Source organism: Culex quinquefasciatus, chromosome 1 (genome assembly GCF_015732765.1).
Source record: "Culex quinquefasciatus strain JHB chromosome 1, VPISU_Cqui_1.0_pri_paternal, whole genome shotgun sequence".
NCBI classification, from domain to species: domain Eukaryota; kingdom Metazoa; phylum Arthropoda; class Insecta; order Diptera; family Culicidae; genus Culex; species Culex quinquefasciatus.
The window spans coordinates 124,389,011-124,415,833 of record NC_051861.1 but is presented as its reverse complement, the minus strand read 5'-3'; the positions used below and the strand labels follow the sequence as shown (position 1 = coordinate 124,415,833).

The following is a 26,823-nucleotide window of genomic DNA, read 5'->3' as shown; positions in this document are numbered from 1 at the left end:
GTTCCGCTGATCGACTTTTAGCACCTCTAACTGCTCGCTCGTTAAGCAAAAAAAAACGGCTTCGTGTAGAACAATGGCTTAGCCTAGATATCCGCACGAATCGCATCGGAATCTCCTCCTGGTGTAATCATCGACCGGCCTTAAGCTACACCATTTATCAGGAAAATTGCAGACCCAGCATAATTTATTTCTTGTTTTGAGCCATCCCAACATCGCAAGCTCACACACTCTCTCTCGCAAGGTCCGAGTCTCGGTTGTTCAACGATCAGGTGTACAAAGTGTACCGTTTTGAGGGGCTTCCACACAACTCTTGGACCACATCGAGCGAAGAGAGAGACCTTCTCCGCTCTGATTTGATGATGTTTTTGCGAATATATATACATACATACATACATACGTGCAATTTAGTACTAACTGTACAGAAAATAGCACTTGATCATCCAAGCCGAGCGAGTGCTTCTGCAGTGTTGTTGGACTGACCAATAGAGTGAATGTGGTGCATCAGCAGGGGGAGATATGCAGAGCAAAAAAAATTAGTAAATGGCTAACGATCGATCTGGTTCGCGCGAGAAAAGGGGGGAAAAGCCCACGGAATGTTGTGTGTTCTACGTGATCGGGAGATTGCTTTTAGGGGGAAAAACAAGGAAACGGGCATGGGCGTAGGAAGTTTGGAGGAGTGCACTAAAGAAGATTTTAGATTAATTGACAGTTTGACAGGTTTTATTATGTGGTCAACTAATTGTACTTACCAGATATCATCAAGATCACCAGCAATTTTTTCCTAAATCTTTATCACAAACTACTTTATTACTTACCTGGAATTTGTTAAAATGAGGAAAATCCCGAACAAAGCATCAACTTGAAGTCCGTAATTGAGGTGACTTCTAATGTTGAAGGAGACACGGTCGAATGAACAAAAGGTTGAAAGGACAAAAGTTCTAAAATGTTTGTGTTTTTATACTGAGCATAATGTATCTGTTCTACAGGCCTCAAATGGAAACTTAACAGTTTTTTAGCGCATTATTAGTACGCCTATTACTTAAATTTGAATTTAAAAAAAAACCAGTTGATACAAAATTTTAAAATTTTACTTACAAAAATAATACAGAAACAGTTATCAACAATTTTGACAGAGTACAACATTCTTTGAAATAATTTTGAGTTTTGACTTTTTCTCATAAATTTATTTATTTAAAGAACAGCATGAACGAAATTCAAACATGAAAAATGTAAAAACTCAAAAAAACTGAGACAAGACAAATTTGATTTATAGGAAAAGAAAAAAAATACAGAAATTATTTGGAAAGAATTTTATCAATTTTTTTTTAACTTACGTTTGTTTTGAAAAAAAACAAATATTTTTTTGTTTAACTCTCTACAACTCAACCGTTCTCTGTGGGCTTCGATCTAAAGAAAATCGCCAAAAATATTTTTTTTTTAACAATTTTTGATCCCTAAAAAATGGAAAAAAAAACTCTTAAAAGTTTCGACAATTTCAGGGTTGGAAGTGTTTTATTTGTTTTATGTGACTTTTCCAATGTTTTGAAAAAAAAGAACACTTTCTCACAAGTCAACTTTGGCTGCGTTTATTATTAAAACTTCCTATATTTTATGCAAATTTAATTATGCAGTAATTTTTGCAGACTATGTCTCTACCCATTATTTTGACATTAAAAATCATCATCTAGGGTAGAAAAATTAAAAAAGTGATTCTTAAAACATGAAAAAAGCCAAGAGATAATAGGTAGTGAAAGAATAAACCAAACACTGTCAGAAACTAAACATGATAAATGCACATAAAAAAAACTTCAAAAAATAAGAAAATTATAAAACAGGGAAAGTAAAGTTTTTCGTAGAACAAAAATTGCAAAAAATTGCCTCCCAAACAAGGTAAAAATAAATCATTTCGGGAAAAAAATCGAAGTTGGAGGGTTAAAAATATTAAAATAAATAAATAAAGAACTGTTCATGTTTGAAAAGTAATGGAAAACTCCCGAAAAATAATACAGAAAAAAGAATAAATTATTTAGAAGAATATAAAATTGTTTGCAAAATACCTATGTTTGAGCTTAAGCTTTTTCTTTTAAAAGAACTGTTTATGATAGAAAAAAACATGATAGAAAAAAACTCCCAGAAATAAATAGTTCGAAGAATATAAATTTAAAAAAAATGAGCACAGGCTTTTTCCTTAAAAAAATGTTCATGTTTAAAAAAAAAATTAATAACTCACACAAAAAATTAAAGAAAGATGAATTATTTTGAAAGAATATAAAATTCCAAAAAATATTTTTGTTTGAGTTTAGACTTTTTTGCTCATACAACTTTTAAAGGACTATTCGTTCACTTACGAAATGGAAGTCGAAGGAAAGTTACCTTTCTTAGACATCCTGATCTTAAGAGAACCAGGTTGCCCATCTTCGTTTTCTTTCGAGATCTACAGGAAGCCAACAAACACCAGAAGAACAATCCCAGCCACGTCAAACCATTCATTCCAACATAAGATGGCAGCATATCATTATTTCATACATAGGATGACAACTTTACCCCTCAGCGAAGCAGGAAAACAGAAAGAATTGGAGTACATATTTGAAACAGCGGAAATCAACGGTTACAGCAGAACAACTATCAAGCAATCATCGATAAGAAGGAAAGAAAACTCCACAGAACCTCACTCACAACCCTTACGCCATCAGTAGAGCCACTACGAAGAGCAGCAGTAGAATTCGACTACAGGATAACACGCCCATTACGACAAAAACTGGCTAAATTTGGCATCGATTTAGTGTTCAGCAGTAGAAACAGCCAGTTGGAATCCATCTTAGGTTCAACGAAAGACCCCATACCGACTTTAGGCAAACCCGGCATCTACGAGGTATCCTGCGGCCACTGTGATATGAGCTACATTGGACAAACTAAGAGATTGCTGCAAACCAGGTTGGATGAGCATATAAACACATATGTCAGAATTGCCAAGGAGGAAATACGGAAAGGATTTGTCCCCCATTTCAAGTCAGCAGTAACCGAACACATCATCGAGGAAAAACATAACATCACAACTAGCGACGCGGTCATCTTAAGACACATAACAAACCCATCGAAGCTGGCTGTCGCCGAAAGTTTGGAAATCTTCAAGGCAGGCAACAAACGTTTACTAAACAAGGATTCAGGTAACGGCTCAACGTGGCTGTTTAAGCTGTTACCTATACAGGCACAAAAGAAGAACGAGGAGGTAGTACCTACAGTAACTACAAATACGGATACACCAGCGATGAACCTTCAGTCGAGAACAGAACACTGATGAAGTCTGCAAGTAGTAGACGAAATACGTATCTGTCAAGATATTAAAAATATATAGCGGAATTAAAAGGAACAACTCGTCTCTTTGTATTCACAGTAATGCATTCTGCTAAAACGCTCAACCAAACCACAATAACTTCAAATATTACGAAAAGTTTTTGCTCCCAACAAAAATCTCAAAAATGAGGGGCTTAAAAATATGTTAACCAAAAGAAACTCATTTAAACACATTTTCAGCCATTTCACAGCATTTTTTGAATTGTTTTTCTTAAAATTTTAGATGACGGCTGGATTATTTTTAATTGGGCTCGCAATTTGAAACTATTTTTGCTAGAATTGCAAATGAAAAAGTTAAAAAAATAACAGCTAATCTTCGAAAAAAAAAAGCATTGATCTTGATCAAATTTATCAAAAGAGGTTCTACACCCGAAGTAGAAGGCCGAGCGTATAGTCCTACCAAATTGAAATGAGAGGAAACCCCTCTCGCGCTTACAAAAAAACAAATTGCGTTAATTCGTTCATTGAAACAGTTCATCCGATTGAGTGGCTTATATTTACAAATAACCGTCACTTGGTAACCGAACCATGGTGGCCGATACGGCAAAGGCGCGGTTCGAAATGCCAAAGGTCTTGGGTTCGAGTTTTTTTTTAAGGGTGAACTTTTTGGAGAATGAACCCATGAGTAAAGTACTCTCGGTTATTTCGTTCACAGCACCTTTTTACTACCAAACTCCGCTCTTTATCCTCTCGTACGCCGAGGCCCAATTTTAGGTGTAGTCAACAACGGAGTAGTAACTACGGGATGACACCAATACTAAAGCTAATTGTTCTGAATTTTTTTTAAAAAATAGCTTTAAAAATAAAGCAAAACGGTTATTTTAAAAATTCAGATTTTTTTCTAGATTTTTTTTTTCCTAATGATGTTTTTTCTTATATCAAAAATCCTTACTTTTTCATACAAGATTCCATACAATTTTGCAAGCTGATTATTCAAAATGGAAATGTGATTTTCTTATTGATTTGGTGTCTTCGGCAAATTTTCAGGTTATGATCAGGGTTTCCAGGTTGCTAGATAAATCTGAGAATGCAATATTTTAATCATCATCAGTTTTTGACAGATTTTCGATGTTTTGCCAATTTCGAACAGCTTTTTGATTAAAATTAAAGTTTTTTATTAAAAAAAAATTAAAAAAATGTAAATGTTTGTTTTAATGAAAATTTTAATTACATCTTTTTGAGGCCAAAAAATCAATTGAACCATGTGAATTCTACAAAGCTATGCATTCAATTCGAATCCTCCCTTTCCTACCCTATTCCTTGTTTTAAAATTTTCGTCTGCCAGATTTTTTTTCAATTTTGACGTGACAACCCTGGTTATGAAACATTTCATTTCATTGAAAAAAAAATATGGGAAGTCATTTCGATCGTAAATTTATTTTGCTTCAATAAATGACTTTGGAAATTTGTGTTTGACAATATTTTACATTTTTCCAAAAATTTTTTTTTTTCGAAAATTCGTTTCATCTCCTAAAAAATAGAAAAAAAAAATAAAAACTCAATAAAAAGTTTTTTCCGAATTTAAACCTTAGGTCAAATAAAAAAAGAGATTTTTTTCCGTGTACCTTTTTTTCTGCAATGTCCTAATAATAAGAAACAACATTGTCCAAGACACCAAATTGAGCAGAAAATCCCTTCTCAAGAAGATACAGATTTTCGAACATTCACATCCCCATTTTGTATGATCAGCCCACAAAATTATAAGGAGCCTTGTATGGAAAACTGCAGAGAAAAAAAATATGATAATATCATATTTTGTGATTTTGTGTCTAAAAATGTGTTACATCAGGAACTGGTGAGTTTTCATCAGCCTCTGATGAATTTTCATCAGGTTCACATCTCTACACATTTTTTAAGGTAAAATTACTCGAAATAGCCAACCAAATTTTCAACCTTCCAAAATTCTTTTTTTTTTCTGTGTAATCATTCGAAATGGCTTCTTTTGGCATAGGAAATGAATAGACAAATTTTCATCAAAATAAAAAAACAACAAAGAAAAAAAAATAACGCAGAAATGTGTAAAATAACTAAATATTTTTTATATATTTTTTTTATTTCTGCAATTAAAGTGTAATAGCCCAACACTACGCCCATGCCCCTCTTCGCGAAACTAAAACGGCCCCTGCTTTTCGCTCGCTCTATCTCCCCCGGGGTGGAAATTTGTTTATCGTCATGACGCAATCGGTCTCAGCTTCCCTTGCCTGTAGTATGCCACTAGTTGGTAGCTGCTCTCTTTCGATCGTAATCGTTCCCGTTGGTTTACGATCACCGCGCGCCGCGCTCAAGAAGGTGCACCAGCGTGGTGGTCCTTGCCCAGGGAAAACTAGGTCTCTTGCGCGGTTGAGTCAGTTGCACCAGCAGGTAGCTCGCGATTGGTCACGGTTTTTCTCCTCTTTTCCCTGCTACTGCAGATCGTCATCAGCGTGATTTTCTGTAGAAAGTTTTAACTAAAAAGTGTCCACTTCACCACCCTCAAACACAGGTCGAAGATCAAGGCGTCGACCCGAACCTGCGCGACGGCGACGGGGCCACGCCGCTGCATTTTGCCGCGTCCCGGGGCCACCTGACCGCGGTCCGATGGCTGCTCAGCCACGGCGCCAAGCTGTCCCTCGATAAGTACGGCAAGAGTCCGATCAATGACGCCGCCGAGAACCAGCAGGTCGAGTGTTTAAACGCGCTGGTCCAGCACGGAACGCAACCGGCGGCGGACTACGGCAAAGGTCACCACCGGCAGGACCTGTACGGGTCGCACCAGCAGCTGGCCGCGGTCATTCCACCGCCACAATCCGTGACGCCCGTGCAGCAGCAGCAGAAGCGAATCTCCAAGAAGCATCACCAGAGCAGCCATCACAGCAGCAGTCACTACAGCAAGAACAAGTCGGCGGCGTCGGTGGTGTCCGGGCATCATCACAGAAGCGGCAACAACAACAACAACAACAACACGATGATGTCCAAGTCGTCGTCGGGAAGTTCCGACTCGGAGCCGTTCTATCTGCATCCGCCGACGATTCGGCAAACGAAGGTGAGTCAATTGATAATACTTTTAACGATTATTATTAAGTCAGTGATTTTAGTGCATTTTTGTAGAATTTTGTTGTACCATTTTGGTTTTAAACCAAAAAAACACTAATTTTGGACTTTTTTATATGTTGATCTAAAAATCTTAAACTTTAAAATTATTGATACAGAATAGAATAATATCATGAATTTTTAATTTTCAACATTCGGATGATCGGATGATTAATTAGATTACACTGAGAATCACTAATTCTTCATAGAAAATCAACATTAAGAGGCTGTATCCCTGAAACCAGCAGTTCGACTAATGAAGTCATGTAAAATAAAAACGAACCACAACAAAATTAACAAAATTGTTAAATCTTTTTCGATTTTTGAAATTTTGGTTGAAAATATTTTCGATTTTTCCCAAAATCACACTTTAAAAAATCCATGTCTCCGGTACCAGATTGTTCACCATCCTAAATTTTAATGCCTTTTTGACATTAACTAACAATTGAGCAATTCTTTTATTTTTGTATTTTTTAATCCGGCTGAAACTTTTTTGGTGCCTTCGGTATTCCCAAAGAAGCCATTTTGCATCATTAGTTTGTCCATTGAATTTTCCATACAAATTTGGCAGCTGTCCATACAAAAATGATATGTGAAAATTCAAAAATCTGTATCTTTTAAAGGAATTTTTTGATCGATTTGGTGTCTTCGACAAAGTTGTACGTATGGATATGGACTACACTGAAAAAATGATACACGGTAACAAATTTTTTTGGTGATTTTTAATTTAACTTTTTGTCACTAAAACTTGATTTGCAAAACAACACTATTTTTATTTTTTTTCATTTTTTTATATGTTTTAGAGGACATAAAATGCCAACTTTTCAGAAATTTCCAGAATGGGCAAAAAATCTTTGACCGAGTTATGATTTTTTGAATCAATACAGATTTTTTTCAAAAAATCGAAATATAGGTCACATGCTTTCAATATTACGCCCATTTGAAATGTTAGTCTTGATTTTAAATTTTTGAAAATATTTTTTTCGAAAAGATCGGAAAATTTCACGAATGTTTCGTATTTTAACATTGTAAATCGGACCAATAGTTGCTGAGATATCGACATTAGAAAATGGTGGGTTGTTTGGGTGAGACTTAGAAATCATCAATTTTCCTGTTTTTGAACCTTTGCATGGCAATATCTCAGCAACTATGGGTTGTATCAACAAGGTTCAAGAAAGCAAAATATAGAGAATTTTCTCAGCTTTTCAAAAATATTTTTTTCAAAGGTGGGCAAACATGGGCACTAATTTTAAAAAATGAAAAAACTGCGACTATTTTCAAAAAAGTTACCTAAAAATGGTTATAACTTGAAAACGGTGCACTTTATCAAAAAATCACTAAAGTACTTTTTGATTGCAAATTCGATTTTACATCGAAAAATGAAGTTGAAAAATTTTTGCGACCAATATTTCGATTTTTTGAAAAAATCTGTATTGATTCAAAAAATCATAACTCGGTCAAAGATTTTTTGCCCATTCTGGAAATTTCTGAAAAGTTGGCATTTTATGTCCTCTTAAACATATCAAAAAATAAAAAAAAATAAAAATAGTTTTTTTTTGCAAATCAAGTTTTAGTAACAAAAAGTTAAATTAAAAACCACCAAAAAAATCTTTACAGCGTATATTTTTTTTTCAGTGTAGTCCATATCCATACCTACAACTTTGCCAAACACACCAATTCGATCAGAAAATTCCTTCAAAAGATACAGATTTTTGAATTTTCACATATCATTTTTGTATGGACAGTTGCCAAATTTGTATGGAAAATTATATGAACGAACTTATGATGCAAAATGGCTTCTTTGGGCATACCGAAGGCACCAAAAAAGTTTCAGCCGGATTAAAAAATACAAAAATTCAAATTGAAGAAAAAAGACCGATTCCGTAGAGAACTGTTAAATTTCAAAAAAACAAAAAATCGGGTTTTTTCGTGCTTCTGTTTTTTTTTCTGAACAGTTCTAATTATAATCTACAAATTTGCCGAAGACACCAAATCGATCGAAAACATCTTCTTTAAATCGCGATCGTTTAGCGGTCTTGGACAAAGTTGTTTGTCATCAAATTTTACATAACAATCTCACACTTGACAATGATCCGACACATTTAACGCCACCTTTTGGTGGAATTTTGAACTTTTCCTCACACATTTGCTTTTTTTCATACCTTTAAACCTCAACCGATTTGGCTGAATTTTTTTTCCAAAATTTTGAATTTTCTTGTCACCCTAATGCCCATTTTGTATAACCAACCCGTAAAATTTTATTCAAATCAAAAAATACAAAATAAAAAATCTTGGAAAATTTTCGAAAAATCTGGAGATGGAATGGAATGTTAACTGGTTAACTGGTGATGGTTTGTAAAAAACCTAAAGATATACGAAAATAAAATAATTTAATGCAATTAAATTATTAGGTATAGATAAAGATTATTTTACTACCAAAAATGATGAGAGGCTAAATACTGCATAATATGAAGTTTATTTTATTATATGAAAAATGTATTTTAAATTCGTGCAAAACTTTCAGCATAATTGCAAAACTACTTTAAAAAGGGTGGCCACTCAAGGCGGAAAATCGGTAAAGTTGGGCAAAATTCTGAAATTCGTCAAAATTCGCAAAAAAAACGTTTATTTTTATTTTTTTATTTTTTTGTTGTCAAAATGTCGGGATATGCCTGAAATCCACCAAACTCGTTTTAAATCTATTTTCTATCTTTTTTCTATTTTGTATATTTTTGTGATTTTTTTTTTCAATTTCAATTTTAATTTTTAATGGTTTAATTTTTTTTCAATTCAAATACGCTCAATTTTTTTGGGCACTTTTAGCACAACAAATTTAAGGATTTTTTTGGTTCTGTTGGTTTGAATTTGGAATCAATTGATTGGAATAATGTAATTTTCTGTTCTTCAAAATTAAATGTGTGATTTTTAACTTCATTTTTCTTAATATTTTTTCACGTTTGGCTCGCCATTCAAAAATCTTGAATTGGATTAAACAAATGTAGATAAAAGTTGATTTTCATTTATCGGAAAACTTGACTTTCTAAAGAAATCTTAACGTTTCTTGTGTTTATTGAAATTTGATTTAAAAACTTGTTTGCTTTTTGAAAAAATCGAAAAAAATATTGAAATTGTAAAAGTGATAAAAAAATCTTTTCTTTTTAATTTTGGCCATTACAAATATGTTTTATGAATAAGTTTCTTCCTAATTTTCAACTACACAACATTTAAAGGAAAACATGTCATGAACTTGTCAATGTTTAAAATGAATTATAAAATCTCATGTATTATTTAAGGTTTCTTCTTTGCCGAAACTACGCAAACTTACGAGTGCTTTCATGCCTAATATTTTTTTTCAATACAGTTATTTTCAAATTTTTATTCTTGCTATAATTGTCAATAAATTGTCTTTTTTAAAATTAATTAGAAATTATCTTTGGTGGTAGATGCACTTTTTTATAAACAGATTGAAATCATTTTTGGGTGAGAAATTTTTATTATTTGAAGTTCCGCAAAAGTCGGGAATTCAAAAATAGGATTTGAGTGGTCACCCTGCAAAACAAACAGTCTAACCGACTCGTTTTTTTGTAAACAGTCAATAGGGACGTTGCGTTACATCGTGCTGCCATCTGGTTTGTTTAAGTGCAAAAGTGGAAAAGTGCTGAGTCATCGTCTAAAAATTGACGGTGTCCTATCTCGCCCAGAAAAATGAAGTCGGTAAAGTAGTCGGTTTCGATGGAGAAAAAGTGGAAAACGTGGTCTAAAAATAGCGACGCCATCCCCTATAGGGTCTATTTTTGGACGATGACTGTAAAAGGAGAAACAAGTTTTAGCTGAAATATTTCAGGAATAAATTTTATTTATTTTGTTGATTCTGGAAATATTTCAGCTAAAACTTGTTTCTTCTTTTACAACCACTAGATCATTTTGTACATTTTCGGGCCTTTCTAGACAATTGTAGAACTTGTCAAAATGAACATTTTTATTCTTGAAAAGCGAATTTTGGTCAATTCTTTCAAAAGTTATGGGCAAAAAACGGTTTAAAAATGCTCATTTTCAGATTGAGATTAAATGAGTTAAACAAAAAAGACCTCCGAGATATTTTCAGCAAATGTCCTATATAATGTGAACTTTTAGATGCTTTCAAGAGCGAGGTCAAACTCCACAACCTTTTCAAGTTACTCACATTTTAAAATGGCGTCTTTTTCGTCGTATTTTGGCTACAACTTTAATTTTAAAGGTCCTATTTTTGCTCTCTTGGAAGATAAATATGTGTTTTGATAAGCTCTTCAAATGTCTAGAAGACACCAACTCACTAAATAATAAGCTTGAGTTGTTAAATTCAAACTCATTTTTTCATTAGCATTGTAACCTAAATCACAAAAATGGCTCTAAAAACTTCCCGTTTGGAGATAGCAAAGTTGCTCAGAATGGTGCTCCCTACAACTTTTCTGAAGACACCAAAGCGCTATCTCGTCATCCCGCCAAAATAAAAATTCTGAACCACCCTAAAATTTGGATCACCCTAATGTCCACCATACCATAAGATGCCCCAATTGACCCTGATCATTTGTCCCGAAGACACCAAAGCTCTAAATCTTAACGTGTGGCCGCTATCAATTTTGTCACGCTAGATTTCGGTTTGGGACCACTGTGCGATGGGTAAATGTTGACCGATTTTGCTCATATTTGGCTCAGAGTCCTAAAATAGCTCAAGGAACAATATTCAGCTTGTGGAGCGAGGGTTTGATAAAAAGTCCCATATTCTGGGCACCCTAAACTTACTTGTGAATATCATGGAGATTTTCCCTTATCCTCTTAAAAAAGTGGACCATCAACAATTCTCGGCTTCCAAATCCCCTATCCTTGTCCCTGGTGTAAGGTGGGGATGGGAGCGCCTGGCATGGTGTTGAGAATTTCGAACAATTCTTGATCACTTTTGAGTAGTTTTGGGTTCATACTTAAGCTCGACAATCAAATTATGGAATGCAATTTGTTTCAATTTACTTTTTCAAATGCAATACAATTTTATGGTCGAATTTTAATGAAATTATCCACTAAAAACATATGACAAATGGAGCCTAACATTTCAAAAGGGCACATAACTTTTGTAAACAATAGTGTATCCCTTTCACTCGAATGACAGTTTACATAAGGTGTGAAAGGGACACACTCTTATCTAAAAAAGTTATGTGCCCTAATGAAATGGCAAGCACGAAATGATTCTTTAAAAAATATTTAAGAAATGTCAATTTATACGTAGAACAAAAAATCGAGAAAAGAAAATCTAAAATTTTATAGGAAAAAAAATTACAAAAAAGGCAAAAAAAATAATTAAAAACCATCTCTCCATTCCTCTCATTTCGCAGGACGGCCTGTACACGCGCCAATCGCCGGACAGCTACTACGGCACGACCACCGTTCCCCCGAACGACGGCGTCTACATCAACCCGATGCGCAACGGTTCCTCCACGCCGCCCAGCCCCAGCGGCAGCGTGTCCGGCGAGTCCTTCTTCCTGCACGACCCCCAGGAGGTCATCTACAACCGCGTCAAGGACCTGTTCGACTCGGACCTCAGCAGCAGCGTCAAGGACGAGCGGACGAGCAACTCGCGGGCGATGACGGGTAGGGCGGGAGCGTAAATTCCGTAACGTGGATTGTTTACTTAAATGTTGTTTCTTTTTTTTAGTGCAAGTTGAGGTCCACTCGAGCAGCAGTGGCGCCGCGAGCGGTTCCGACGAGGATCTCTCGGTTTCGTCGTCCAACTCGGGTGGTGGCCACAATGGGCACGGGCACCATCATCACAACGGAGGCGCAGGAGATCGGGGCAGCGTGTTGGGAATCGAACGGAACAAACCGCCCGAACTGAAGCGGAGCAATTCGAAGGCGTCGTCGGCGGCAGCGGCGTCGGCTCATGACCACGACTACGAGGACATTTATCTGGTGCGTGAGGAGGCGCGGTACGGGACGAAGACGCGGAACGGCGTGGGCCGGAGTCGGTCCCGAGACAGTGGGTCGCACAGCAGGAGCGCTAGTGCGAGCTCGAATCGTAGCAACGATATTATTATGCAGTTGACGAATCAGGTAGGTTTGTGGGGGAAATGATTGAAAACTGTTTCTAACATTTGAGGAAGAAACAATTTAGAAAATTCAATCTAAACCTTCGAGAAATGTGTAGGGGATTGAATTTTCTACAAGAATCTCACACTTGAACAAATTTGGGTGAAACCTGCATCATCTGTCATTGAAGTGTTTCCCCCAAACATTTTGAGCAATTCTCTACGAAATCGGACTTTTTCCATTAATTTTAATTTTTGTATTTTTTAAATCCGGCTGAAACTTTTTTGGTGCCTTTGATGTGCCCAAAGAAGCCATTTTGCATCATTAGTTCGTTCATATAATTTTCCATACAAATTTGGCAGCTGTCCATACAAAAATGATGTGAAAATTCAAAAACCTGTATCTTTTGAAGGATTTTTTTTAATCGATTTGCTGTCTTTGGCAAAGAGGTAGGTATGGATAAGCACTACACTGAAAAAAATGATACACGGTAAAACAAATTGATGATTTTTAATTTCACTTTTTGTCACTAAAACTTGATTTGCAAAAAAACACATTTTTTATATGTTTTAGGGGACATCAAATAGCAACTTTTCAGAAATTTCCAGAACGGGCAAAAAATCTTTAACTGAGTTATGCATTTTTGAATCAATACAGATTTTTTCAAAAAATCTAAATATTAGTCTCAAAAAATTTTCAAATTAATTTTTCGAAGGTAAATCCAAAATTTGCAAAAAGAACTTAGGGTAGGGTAGTATCAATGAGACACTTTTGGTTTTCAACTTTCAAAATTTTTTCTCATTTTTTCATCAGCATGTTTTAATGAGCTTTTTGTTGCATTTTCTTTCTTTTAATGTGTTCTAACATTGACCAAAATATGAGATCGATCCGACATCTACAGCCAGAGTTATTCAACTGTCTCATTGTAGACGCACTTGGCAGGAACAATGAGACAGCTGGGGAACAATGTGACACACTACGAAAATCAATACTTTCCTAGTAAAACATCATGTTTTTGTATTGTTCCATTGCAGGTAACTTACCTTGAACATTTTAGAGCAATTTTGCCAACATGAAACATTAATTAACAAAAGTTATACTAAAAAGTATTTAAATTTTGTAAAACTCGTATATTTATACCAAATAACTTTGCATTTTTGGTTAAATGAAGTTAAAACTCTATAAATATGCCAAAAATCACTTTTAATTCATGTTTTGAAAGATTTCCATAGATTTTGAAAAGTTTAATGAAGAAAAATCAAAGAGTCTCATTGTTACCCATGAGCTGAAATGAGTGGGGAACAATGAGACAGTCCTGGATACTGGGTATATTCTAAATTTTGGCCAAACCTAATGAAAGGACATTGTAGCCCAACTCAATCCCTATGGAACGTCGAAAGAAATTTGAAGAAATATTAGTTTTGGTGGTGCCTACGAGCGAAAAAGTAATTTTTGTCCATAATTTACTTTTACACCTCAGAATCAAACATTTATGAAAAACTTTTCAAGGGAGCGTCCATAATCAAAGCCACTATAATGGCAGACGTGTATCCCGTAGACACTCCTTTCCCCCAAATATGAGCCTGATTGGTTGAAACTACGACTTGAGAGAACCATTTTATCATTGTTCCCCGTGTCTCATTGATGACTACTTTACCCTAAGTGAATTTTTTATAAAGTGCACCGTTTTCAAGTTATAGCCATTTTTAGGTAACTTTTTTTAAAATAGACCCTTAGTTGCCGAGAAATTGCCATGCAAAAGTTTAAAAACAGGAACATTGATGTTTTCTTAGTCTCACCCTAAAAACACCACCATCTGCTTTTCAAAAATATGTTTCTCAAAAGTGGGCAAACATGGGTACTTATTTAAAAAAAACTGTTTTCAAAAAAGTTACCTAAAAATGACTATAACTTGAAAACGGTGGCTTTATCGAAATTACACTAAAGTACTTTTTGATTGCAAATATAATTTTATATCGAAAAATGAAGTTGAAAAATTTGCGACCAGTATTTCCATTTTTTTATAAAATCAGTAATGATTAATTCATTAATAATTCGGTCAAAGATTTTTTCCCAATTCTGGGAATTTCTGAAAAGTTGGCATTTGATGTCCCCTAAAACATATCAGAAAATTAAAAAAGTAGGGTTTTTATTGCATATTAAGTTTCAGTAAAAAAAAATTAAATTAAATTTCACAAAAAAAATTTTTACCGTGTATAATTTTGTTTCAGTGTAGTCCTTATCCATACCTATACAACTTTGCCGAAGTGACACAAGATCCTCTGTAATTATTAAGTCAAATGTAATTACAAAAGCCGACTCGGTCCTAACCAGGCCCCAGTACCGAAAAGGACCTAATAAAAATAATTTTATGAAAAAAAAAACTTTGCCGAAGACACCAAATCGATCAAAAAATTCCTTCAAAAGATACAGATTTTTGAATTTTCATAAATCATTTTTGTATGGACAGCTGCCAAATTTGTTTGGAAAATTATATGGACAAACTAATGATGCAAAATGGCTTCTTTGGGCATACCGAAGGCACCAAAAAAGTTTCAGCCGAATTGAAAAATACAAAAAAAATCGAATTAACGAAATCTGAGAGAACTGCTTACATTAAAATCATAGTATTATTACATCTGGAAATGGGTACATCTCCTATTGCACGAAAAATGTTGTAATTTTACCTCTGAAAATGTGTAATTTTACCACTATTCTGGTGTAATGTAACTTTTTAAGTTTAGATTGAGGTAAAATTACATCATCAAAGATGTAATATTCAACTTTCCAAATTAACGCATTTTTTACTACACAGCTAAAAAAAGTAGTAATCCAGCTACGTGTAAAAGGCCTGGGAGTAAAATAAATTATGCATTATTTTATGAAATTCTGTGTAATATTACATCCTAACATATGTAGCCCATCAGTATGGGAAACCTACTTGACCGAAATGTCAAGCTCATATATGCGTTTATCCTTACAGTTTTTCATTGGTCTGATGGCCGAGGGGGCTAAGGCGCCAGTCCTTACTGTTCGTGCTGGGTTTGAATCCCGTCGGTTTCAACTTTTTTTTGTGTTTGCAAAAATTGTACATGCAGTGTGTAATATTAAGTGTTTATTTTGACGAAGGTGATGTGCATGCTTTTGCATGCAATTTTACCATCGGATTTTTTGCTGTGTATGAATATGATTTCAGACGCACGAAAATGCATTTAACTTTATTTACAGTTGATTAGGCTTCTATTTACGTCAAAGTTTGAAAGTTTTTTTTTTTTTGAAAAAAATATATTTGTTGTCCCTGAATTTTTTCGCAGATTTTAAAGAGGAGCGGCATAAACTTTGAAAAATATTTGCAACGAGCTACACAGTAAAAAAAATGATAATATTACATATGGGAAGAGGTACATCTTTTTTGTTATAAAAAATGTGTAATATTACCTCTAAAAATGTGTAATTTTTTTAGTCTAAATTGAGGTAAAATTACATCACAAAAGAGGTAATATTCAACCGTCCAAAGTTACACCTTCCAAATTTCACATTTTTTTACTGTGTAAACTACTTAGAAACGTTGAAACACGTATTACAATACTATTTTTAGGGGCCATCCATAAACCACGTGGACACCCTAAGAAAGGGGGGGGGGGGAGTTGGCGATTTTCCACGCTCCATACAAAAAAAGTTTTGTTTTGTATGAAATCTGTGAAAAAAAAATAAATACAAAAATAGGAATGGGACCATCCATAAACCACGTGGACACCTTGGGGGTAAGCGATTGTCCACGCTCCATACAAAAAAGATTTTTTTTGTATGGACAATTGTCCACGTTGAGATTCCCAAAAAAGTGTCCACGTGGTTTATGGATACTCCCAATGAGTCAAAACAACATTTTAAAACTAAAAGTGTAAACAAATAATTTTAGGGTTCATTTGACGGTTTAAATTTCATTTTTATCGAGTTCCTTGGACATTTTCCTGTAAAATGTAATCAGAAGACATTTTTTTCTTAGTATCAAAGTTTATGAGTAGAAGAAAAATATGTTTTTTAAGACAAGCGCCGTAAAAGAGGGCGGTGTCAAAAATAGAGATTTTCCGTTTGGCAACAAACTTGGGATTTGTGTTAACTATCGAGATCAGGGGCGCCGACTCTGGGGGGACACGGTACTTTTTGCCCCCCTTAAAATTGGGCAGGGGGGGCAGCCCATACATTGTGCCCCCCCCAGAAATTTTGGAAGAAAAATATTCTTATTTTAAATATTACAAAAAAATTCACAGAAATAACTGAAAAAAAAATTAAAACTGAATTGGAATTCGATAGAATTCTTGTAAGCGAATCTGTAAAATAGTTCAAAAACATTTGTTGTTTTTTAAATCGACAACGTTTCATCTATACTACTGCGCTCTCTTATGCTAACTAGGTAGGAAAACCAGCAAGCTTAGTATACAAGAGCAAACTTACGCAAACTCTTGTTAAAACAATCATCAAGTTTTCAGACGCAACATTCTGCGATTTGCCATTGTAGATCAGGATTTAGCGAAAATGAACTGAAACACTTTTCAAAATGGTCATTTGATGACAGCTTTACATTTAAAAAAATGCTGATAAATTCGATTTTTTGAGTAATCTTAGGTAATTTTTTTATTTCTTTTTAAAAATTGCAAATTTTTGGTCGTATCAAATTGTTATAATGCCTTTTTTGATTTTATTAAAAACCGTTTGTGTATCTTTTTGGTTATTCTTAAATTCTGAAATTCTGAAATTCTGAAATTCCTAAATTCTGAAATTCTGAAATTCTGAAATTCTGAAATTCTGAAATTCTGAAATTCTGAAATTCCTAAATTCTGAAATTCTGAAATTCTGAAATTCTGAAATTCTGAAATTCTGAAATTCTGAAATTCTGAAATTCTGAAATTCTGAAATTCTGAAATTCTGAAATTCTGAAATTCTGAAATTCTGAAATTCTGAAATTCTGAAATTCTGAAATTCTGAAATTCTGAAATTCTGAAATTCTGAAATTCTGAAATTCTGAAATTCTGAAATTCTGAAATTCTGAAATTCTGAAATTCTGAAATTCTGAAATTCTTAAATTCTTAAATTCTTAAATTCTTAAATTCTTAAATTCTTAAATTCTTAAATTCTTAAATTCTTAAATTCTTAAATTCTTAAATTCTTAAATTCTTAAATTCTTAAATTCTTAAATTCTTAAATTCTTAAATTCTTAAATTCTTAAATTCTTAAATTCTTAAATTCTTAAATTCTTAAATTCTTAAATTCATAAATTCTTAAATTCTTAAATTCTTAAATTCTTAAATTCTTAAATTCTTAAATTCTTAAATTCTTAAATTCTTAAATTCTTAAATTCTTAAATTCTTAAATTCTTAAATTCTTAAATTCTTAAATTCTTAAATTCTTAAATTCTTAAATTCTTAAATTCTTAAATTCTTAAAATTCTTAAATTCTTAAATTCTTAAATTCTTAAATTCTTAAATTCTTAAATTCTTAAATTCTTAAATTCTTAAATTCTTAAATTCTTAAATTCTTAAATTCTTAAATTCTTAAATTCTTAAATTCTTAAATTCTTAAATTCTTAAATTCTTAAATTCTTAAATTCTTAAATTCTTAAATTCTTAAATTCTTAAATTCTTAAATTCTTAAATTCTTAAATTCTTAAATTCTTAAATTCTTAAATTCTTAAATTCTTAAATTCTTAAATTCTTAAATTCTTAAATTCTTAAATTCTTAAATTCTTAAATTCTTAAATTCTTAAATTCTTAAATTCTTAAATTCTTAAATTCTTAAATTCTTAAATTCTTAAATTCTTAAATTCTTAAATTCTTAAATTCTTAAATTCTTAAATTCTTAAATTCTTAAATTCTTAAATTCTTAAATTCTTAAATTCTTAAATTCTTAAATTCTTAAATTCTTAAATTCTTAAATTCTTAAATTCTTAAATTCTTAAATTCTTAAATTCTTAAATTCTTAAATTCTTAAATTCTTAAATTCTTAAATTCTTAAATTCTTAAATTCTTAAATTCTTAAATTCTTAAATTCTTAAATTCTTAAATTCTTAAATTCTTAAATTCTTAAATTCTTAAATTCTTAAATTCTTAAATTCTTAAATTCTTAAATTCTTAAATTCTTAAATTCTTAAATTCTTAAATTCTTAAATTCTTAAATTCTTAAATTCTTAAATTCTTAAATTCTTAAATTCTTAAATTCTTAAATTCTTAAATTCTTAAATTCTTAAATTCTTAAATTCTTAAATTCTTAAATTCTTAAATTCTTAAATTCTTAAATTCTTAAATTCTTAAATTCTTAAATTCTTAAATTCTTAAATTCTTAAATTCTTAAATTCTTAAATTCTTAAATTCTTAAATTCTTAAATTCTTAAATTCTTAAATTCTTAAATTCTTAAATTCTTAAATTCTTAAATTCTTAAATTCTTAAATTCTTAAATTCTTAAATTCTTAAATTCTTAAATTCTTAAATTCTTAAATTCTTAAATTCTTAAATTCTTAAATTCTTAAATTCTTAAATTCTTAAATTCTTAAATTCTTTAATTCTTAAATTCTTAAATTCTTAAATTCTTAAATTCTTAAATTCTTAAATTCTTAAATTCTTAAATTCTTAAATTTAAATTCTTAAATTCTTAAATTCTTAAATTCTTAAATTCTTAAATTCTTAAATTCTTAAATTCTTAAATTCTTAAATTCTTAAATTCTTAAATTCTTAAATTCTTAAATTCTTAAATTCTTAAATTCTTAAATTCTTAAATTCTTAAATTCTTAAATTCTTAAATTCTTAAATTCTTAAATTCTTAAATTCTTAAATTCTTAAATTCTTAAATTCTTAAATTCTTAAATTCTTAAATTCTTAAATTCTTAAATTCTTAAATTCTTAAATTCTTAAATTCTTAAATTCTTAAATTCTTAAATTCTTAAATTCTTAAATTCTTAAATTCTTAAATTCTTAAATTCTTAAATTCTTAAATTCTTAAATTCTTAAATTCTTAAATTCTTAAATTCTTAAATTCTTAAATTCTTAAATTCTTAAATTCTTAAATTCTTAAATTCTTAAATTCTTAAATTCTTAAATTCTTAAATTCTTAAATTCTTAAATTCTTAAATTCTTAAATTCTTAAATTCTTAAATTCTTAAATTCTTAAATTCTTAAATTCTTAAATTCTTAAATTCTTAAATTCTTAAATTCTTAAATTCTTAAATTCTTAAATTCTTAAATTCTTAAATTCTTAAATTCTTAAATTCTTAAATTCTTAAATTCTTAAATTCTTAAATTCTTAAATTCTTAAATTCTTAAATTCTTAAATTCTTAAATTCTTAAGTTCTTAAATTCTTAAATTCTTAAATTCTTAAATTCTTAAATTCTTAAATTCTTAAATTCTTAAATTCTTAAATTCTTAAATTCTTAAATTCTTAAATTCTTAAATTCTTAAATTCTTAAATTCTTAAATTCTTAAATTCTTAAATTCTTAAATTCTTAAATTCTTAAATTCTTAAATTCTTAAATTCTTTAATTCTTAAATTCTTAAATTCTTTAATTCTTTAATTCTTTAATTCTTTAATTCTTTAATTCTTTAATTCTTTAATTCTTTAATTCTTTAATTCTTTAATTCTTTAATTCTTTAATTCTTTAATTCTTAAATTCTTAAATTCTTAAATTCTAAAAATTCTTAAATTCTTAAATTCTGAACAAATAAATTGATGTTAAATTTTCGATTATTTTTAAACATTGTTTTTTTTTGTAATTTCCAAATTTCTGATTTTTTAAATTTCTGAATTTCAACTTTTGATTTCTTAACATTTTTAAGCCATGAGTTTTTAACCCTAGGGTTTTAAACTTTTTTCAATTTTGGAATATTTATTTTTTCTAAATTGCAGATTTGAAAAAAATGTTGTTTTTTAATGTGTATTTTCCCATTTCTAAAGTTCTAAATTTTTGCTTTTTACTTTTGTTTTCATTTTTAGAATATTTGTGTTGTTGAATTTTAAATACCTGATAATTTTTATTATTGACTGTTACTTCTGGAAAATAAGTGAGAATATGCCAATTAGAAGGAATTCGCCTTCCAAACATATAAAAAATTCCCCCAAAAAACATTCTCAATCACGTTTTAATAAATTATCTTTTTCAAAAAAAAAATGGATTCCGGATGAAAAAAACTCTTACTACATCGTAATATTCAAATTGGTAAAATTCGTGATATACAATAAACTCAAATCGCCACTCTCACCTAACGATTTCGGAAAACATCCGTGCCCCCCCAACATTTTGGACTAGTCGGCGCCTCTGATCGAGATGAACGTTCCTTCCAAGTTTGGTGGTTCTAAATCGGTTAAGGGCGTGTCCAAATGATTTTTTTTCAAATAATTGAAAAATTTCACAGTGATTTCACTTTTTAACATTGAAAGTCGAACCAATAGTCGCCAAGTTATTGTCAGTTTGCAGTGCTAAATTTTAACGACTGTTCCGAATGAATAAGAAAATTATAAAGATTCCTTCCAGAGACGCAGATTTTTGAATATTCAAATACCAACAAATCATTCAAAAAAATATAAATAAAAATCATTAAATCATGCGAATTCAGAGAGAATCGCTGATTATAAAAAACCCGACAAATTTGTTTATATTTATATCCCTCCCAACTTCCAGACTGTCAGCAACAAGGAGCAAATGCTCATCAACAAACGCAACAACCTGTACGAACAGCAACAGCAACAACAGCAGCAACAGCAACAATCCAACGGCAAACATCGGCCGTACGATCTGCCGAAAAACTACAAAACGACAAACCTGGGCAAAGCCAACGGAAGCCAGCAGAAGTCGTCCGGCAGCCGGCAGACGTCAGCCGCCGACCTGCGGAACAACGACAACGCGTACGAGAGTGTCTGCTCGCCGGAGGACACCCACGAGCGGACCAAACTGGCGCAGCGTCACTCCCTGCCGAATGGTGGCGCTGCGATCGCAAATGGAGGAGTTGGAGGGGTTGAGAGGAGCAACAGTGGTGCGAGCAGCAGTAAAAACGTGAAACGCAGCGGATCGATGAACGACGGACGAGGTGAGTTTGTTGAGCTTTTTGATCGTCGATGAAAGGAAAATGGGAGCTTTTGAGTTTTCTCTTTTGGGGTGGTGGGTTGAAGTGGGTGATCGTTTGAAGATCTGCGAGGAGTGGAGCTTTGCCATAAAGCTTGCTTCGATATGTTGTAAAAAGCTTATGATGATTGGAAGCTTGGTATGAACAAGCTTTCTTTTCTTTTTCTCTTAGTTGGTTGTGGGTTGAAGTGGTTTAAGCTTTTAGTCTAGAAGCTTTTGCATAAAGCCTTTCTGTTTTTTTTAATGGAAAATTTAAAATAAGCTGAAAACTACAATCGTCTTTCAATTTTCCAAATTTCTTCCGATTTCTCGTTTTCCTTCTTCTTCGATGAATTCTTCAGTCTTTCCTTTCATCGAAGGTCAGTTCGATATCAATCAATATATTTAACAAATTGGTCACTTGCAAAGGCGCCGACTTAGGGAGGGCACTGGTTCTTTACCCTTTCTCTTGGCGAGATAGGCTGCCTCCCATATCCCCCTCACTTTCACTTTCAAGTTTTCAAGAATTTTTTTTTCTCGTGTCTTACATGTTCTATTTATTATTATTATTTATCTTTATTAATGAGCTAACAGCCGGAGGCTGGTTCAGCTCAGTTTAAGGAAAAAGGACTTTACAATGAGAGGCCCTTTAGAGTTCAATTACAAAGTATTTTTAACAGTTATATGTTATGGTATAGGTCCGCATCTTTGAGGAAATTGAGCATTAGTTGTTCTGCCACAGGGTCGTTGCTCAACGCTTCTCATCAAACATCTGGACCTCCAATTTGAATTTTTTTTCTCAATTTTGTTTAATTTGTCCAGCCTAAGAGAAGTATGGGCAGTTTTTTTTTCGCTGATTCATGTTTTTTTGATGAAATTTTGATTTTTTTTAAATTAATCGAATTTCACACAAATATAGTCTTTACATAATTTTTCAAAAAGTACTTATTTGTTTCAAAGTGTCGTAAGTTGAGAAAATAACCTATGGAATCGTCTAAGAAATTTTCAAAATTTGGCTTTTCAGTAACGAAAAGCCCTTTATAAAAATACAATTACAAGAAAGTTTTCGAAGGGATATCCAAACAACAAATAATTTTCAAATACCAGTCATTCGTGAAATTTCCTGATCACTTCAAGAAAAATGTTTGTTTCAAAAGGGCGTACTTTAAAAGTGTTGATCATGATTATTAAAACTTTGGAAATATATTTTAAGAGATCAGGCTCCCTCTAATGGAAACATTTTTTTGATTTTTTTTCATTTTTCCTGTGTTCAGGAGGTTATTTTTAACAACTTTTGTTCTACTAAAAACTTTACTTCTCTTGTTTTTTTTGTTTTTTTCTTGTTTCATTTTTACTATTTTTATTTGCATGTCTCATATTTAGTTTATATTTGTTTTGATAGTATTTGGCTTATCCTACCACCTGTTTTTAGTTTTTTTTTCATATTTTACAGCCACTCATTCGTGTTTTTTTTTTTTTTTTTTGCTTGTTGCTCACATTTACGGCTATAGAACGATACCATTGTTATTTAAATTGTAGAAAATTGTGTTGAAGCATAGTCTGGGACATTACAAAAATCACTGCATACTTATTTTAACCAATCCTATCGGAAATGTTAGTCACCTTAGTTTTTTTTGTTTTTTAAGCATTGGCAAAGTCGCAGAAAACAACCTTAGTTTTTTTTAAATTTTGAGAGTTTTTCTTTCCAATGCTTTTTGCAGATCAAAAATCGGTTGAAAAATAGACTTTTGCCGAATTACTAGATCGAAGCCTACATAGAGGCACACTATACACATAAAAATTCTTTCTTATAAAATTAGTCAAATCAAAATCCCTTCACAATTTTTCAAAATAATTTACATTATTTTTTTTTTTGGCCATTTCAAAAATTCCAGAAATTCTTTTAAATCTGAATTGGCTTAAAAAATCTTAAAATTACAAAAATCTAAGAATTTGCTAAAATTACAAAAATATATTTTAACTTGAAAATTACACAAATTCATAAAATTCCTTGAATCCGTAAATGTAAAAAAAATAAAATTAGTCAAATTGTGTTTCTCCCTTCACAATTTTTCGAAATAATTTACATTAATTTTTCTCATTTTTTAAATTAGGCCGTTTCTAAAATTTTAGAAATGTTTCATAATTTAAAATGGCAAGAAAATCTTAAAATTTCAAAAATCTCAGAAAAAATTCAGAAAAAATATATTTTAACTTTCAAAATCACACAATAAATTCCTAAAATCACAAAAAAATCACAAAATTCCTTAAACTGCTGAAATTTTTTAATATATTTTTTAATCCGACTGATTTTTTTTTGTGCCTTCGGTATGCCCAAAGAAGCCATTTTGCATCATTAGTTTGTCCATATAATTTTCCATACAAATTTGGCAGCTGTCCATACAAAAATGATGTACAAATGATGGCCAAACATTCAATATTACACCCTTTAAAATGTTATTCTTGACTTGAAAGTTTTGAAAATATTGTTTTCGAAAAGATCGGAAAATTTCACAAATGTTTCATATTTTAACATTGAAAATCGGATCATTAGTTGCTGAGATATCGACATTGAAAATGTTGGGTTGTTTGGGTGAGACTTAGAAAGCATCAATTTTCCTGTGTTTAAACCTTTGCATTGCAATATCTCAGCAACTAATGGTCGTATCAACGAAGTCCGAAGAAGCAAAATATAGAGAATTTTCTCAGCATTTCAAAAATATTTTTTCTAAAAGTGTGCAAACATGTGCACTAATTTTAAAAAAGTAAAAACTGCGACTATTTTCAAAAAAAGTCACCTAAATATGGATTTAACTTGAAAACGGTGCACTTTATCAAAATTTCACAGAAGTACTTTTTGATTGCAAATTTAATTTTACATCGAAAAATGAAGTTGAACATTTTTTGCGACCAATATTTCGATTTTTTGAAAAAATCAGTATTGATTCAAAAATTCATAACTCGGTCAATGATTCTTTGCACAACCTGGAAATTTCTGAAAAGTTGGCATTTTATGTCCTCTAAAACATACCAAAAAAAAAAATAGTGTTTTTTTGCAGATCAAGTTTTAGTGTTAAAAGGTTAAATAAAAAATCACCAAATTTTTTTTAACCTTGTATCATTTTTTTCCAGTGTAGTCCGTATCCATACCTACAACTTTGCCGAAGACACCAAATCGATCAAAAAATTCCTTCAAAAGATACAGATTGTTGAATTTTAATTCATCATTTTTGTATGGCCAGCTGCCAAATTTGTATGGAAAATTATATGGACAAACTAATGATGCAAAATGGCTTCTTTGGGCATACCGAAGGCACCAAAAAAGTTTCAGTCGGATTAAAAAATACAAAAATTAAAATTGAATAAAAAACTAGCTTAATCCACCTATGTGAATGGTGCCTTCCTCACTTCTTACCAACATTTGGTGATATTATGAGTTTGGACACAAATTTTATCTATCTTCTATATGTATACAAAATGTTGACGGTTTTGTTCGAACGCCAATCAATTCAACACGGAACGTCCGATCGAGGTGCTCTTTGTTGCGTTGGGTTCGTATGGTATGTTCGTGAGTGCCAAAAAGTTACAACTTTGGCCTCTCTGGAACCGATTCCGGAAAATTTGCAGATTGTATGGGAAAGGTTAAACCAAGATTTGATCACAGGAGGCTGAATAAGCAAATAAGTCAAAAACGTCAACAAACGAAAAAAGGCAGAACGAACTTTGTCAGGTAAGGTTTGTTTCTCAATAAAGAAATACACAAATGTAACTTAAGCGGTCATAACTTGAGACTGAGCGTTGTCAGATCTTCAATGTTTTGGACTCATTAGAAAGGTCTTTTGATTACCTTACCAACGATCGGTCGGAAGATGAATCCGGACATAGTTTACATGCATTTATGTGAGATCCGGCATCAAAAAAGTACATAAATATCACTTAAGTGGTCATAACTTGAGACAGGGTTGCCAGATCTTCAATGTATTGGACTCATTGGAAAGGTATTTTGATTACCTACTCAACGATGGGTTGGATGATGAATCCGGGCATAGTTTACATACATTTAAGTGAGATCCGGCATCTAAAAAGTACATAAATATCACTTAAGTGGTCATAACTTGAGACAGGGTTGCCAGATCTTCAATGTTTTGGACTCATTGGAAAAGTCTTTTGATGACCTATCCAACGATGGGTTGGATAATGGATCCGGACATAGTTTACATGCATTTATGTGAGATCCGGCATCAAAAAAGTACATAAATATCACTTAAGTGGTCATAACTTGAGACAGGGTTGCCAGATCTTCAATGTATTGGACTCATTGGAAAGGTCTTTTGATGACCTATCCAACGATGGGTTGGATAATGGATCCGGACATAGTTTACATACATTTAAGTGAGATCCGGCATAAAAAAGTACATAAATATCACTTAAGTGGTCATAACTTGAGACAGGGTTGCCAGATCTTCAATGTATTGGACTCATTGGAAAGGTCTTTTGATGACCTATCCAACGATAGGTTGGATAATGGATCCGGACATAGTTTACATGCATTTATGTGAGATCCGGCATCAAAAAAGTACATAAATATCACTTAAGTGGTCATAACTTGAGACAGGGTTGCCAGATCTTCAATGTATTGGACTCATTGGAAAGGTCTTTTGATGACCTATCCAACGATGGGTTGGATAATGGATCCGGACATAGTTTACATACATTTAAGTGAGATCCGGCATCAAAAAAGTACATAAATATCACTTAAGTGGTCATAATTTGAGACAGGGTTGCCAGATCTTCAATGTATTGGACTCATTGGAAAGGTCTTTTGATTACCAATCCAACGATGGGTTGGATAATGGATCCGGACATAGTTTACATGCATTTAAATGAGATCCGGCATCAAAAAAGTACATAAATATCACTTAAGTGGTCATAACTTGAGACAGGGTTGCCAGATCTTCAATGTATTGGACTCATTGGAAAGGTATTTTGATGACCTACCCAACGATGGGTTGGATGATGGATCCGGACATAGTTTACATACATTTAAGTGAGATCCGGCATCAAAAAAGTACATAAATATTACTTAAGTGGTCATAACTCCAGACAGGGTTGCCAGATCTTCAATAAATTGAACTCATTGGAAAGGTCTTTTGATTACCAATCCAACGATGGGTTGGATGATGGATCCGGACATAGTTTACATACATTTAAGTGAGATCCGGCATCAAAAAAGTACATAAATATCACTTAAGTGGT

At 32.0% G+C, this 26,823-nt stretch overlaps 1 protein-coding gene across 4 annotated transcripts in view; it reads left to right on the top strand.

The window, feature by feature from the left end:
- LOC6050775 overlaps positions 1-26,823 on the top strand; it is a 144,941-nt gene that overhangs the window by 59,760 nt on the left and 58,358 nt on the right. For all 4 annotated transcript variants that reach the window (XM_038251606.1, XM_038251532.1, XM_038251466.1 and 1 more), the window contains exons 4-7: positions 5,837-6,376; positions 11,790-12,045; positions 12,110-12,504; positions 21,148-21,553. In XM_038251606.1, coding sequence (XP_038107534.1) covers positions 5,837-6,376; positions 11,790-12,045; positions 12,110-12,504; positions 21,148-21,553 — 1,597 coding nt within the window. The remainder of the gene's footprint in view (positions 1-5,836; positions 6,377-11,789; positions 12,046-12,109; positions 12,505-21,147; positions 21,554-26,823) is intronic.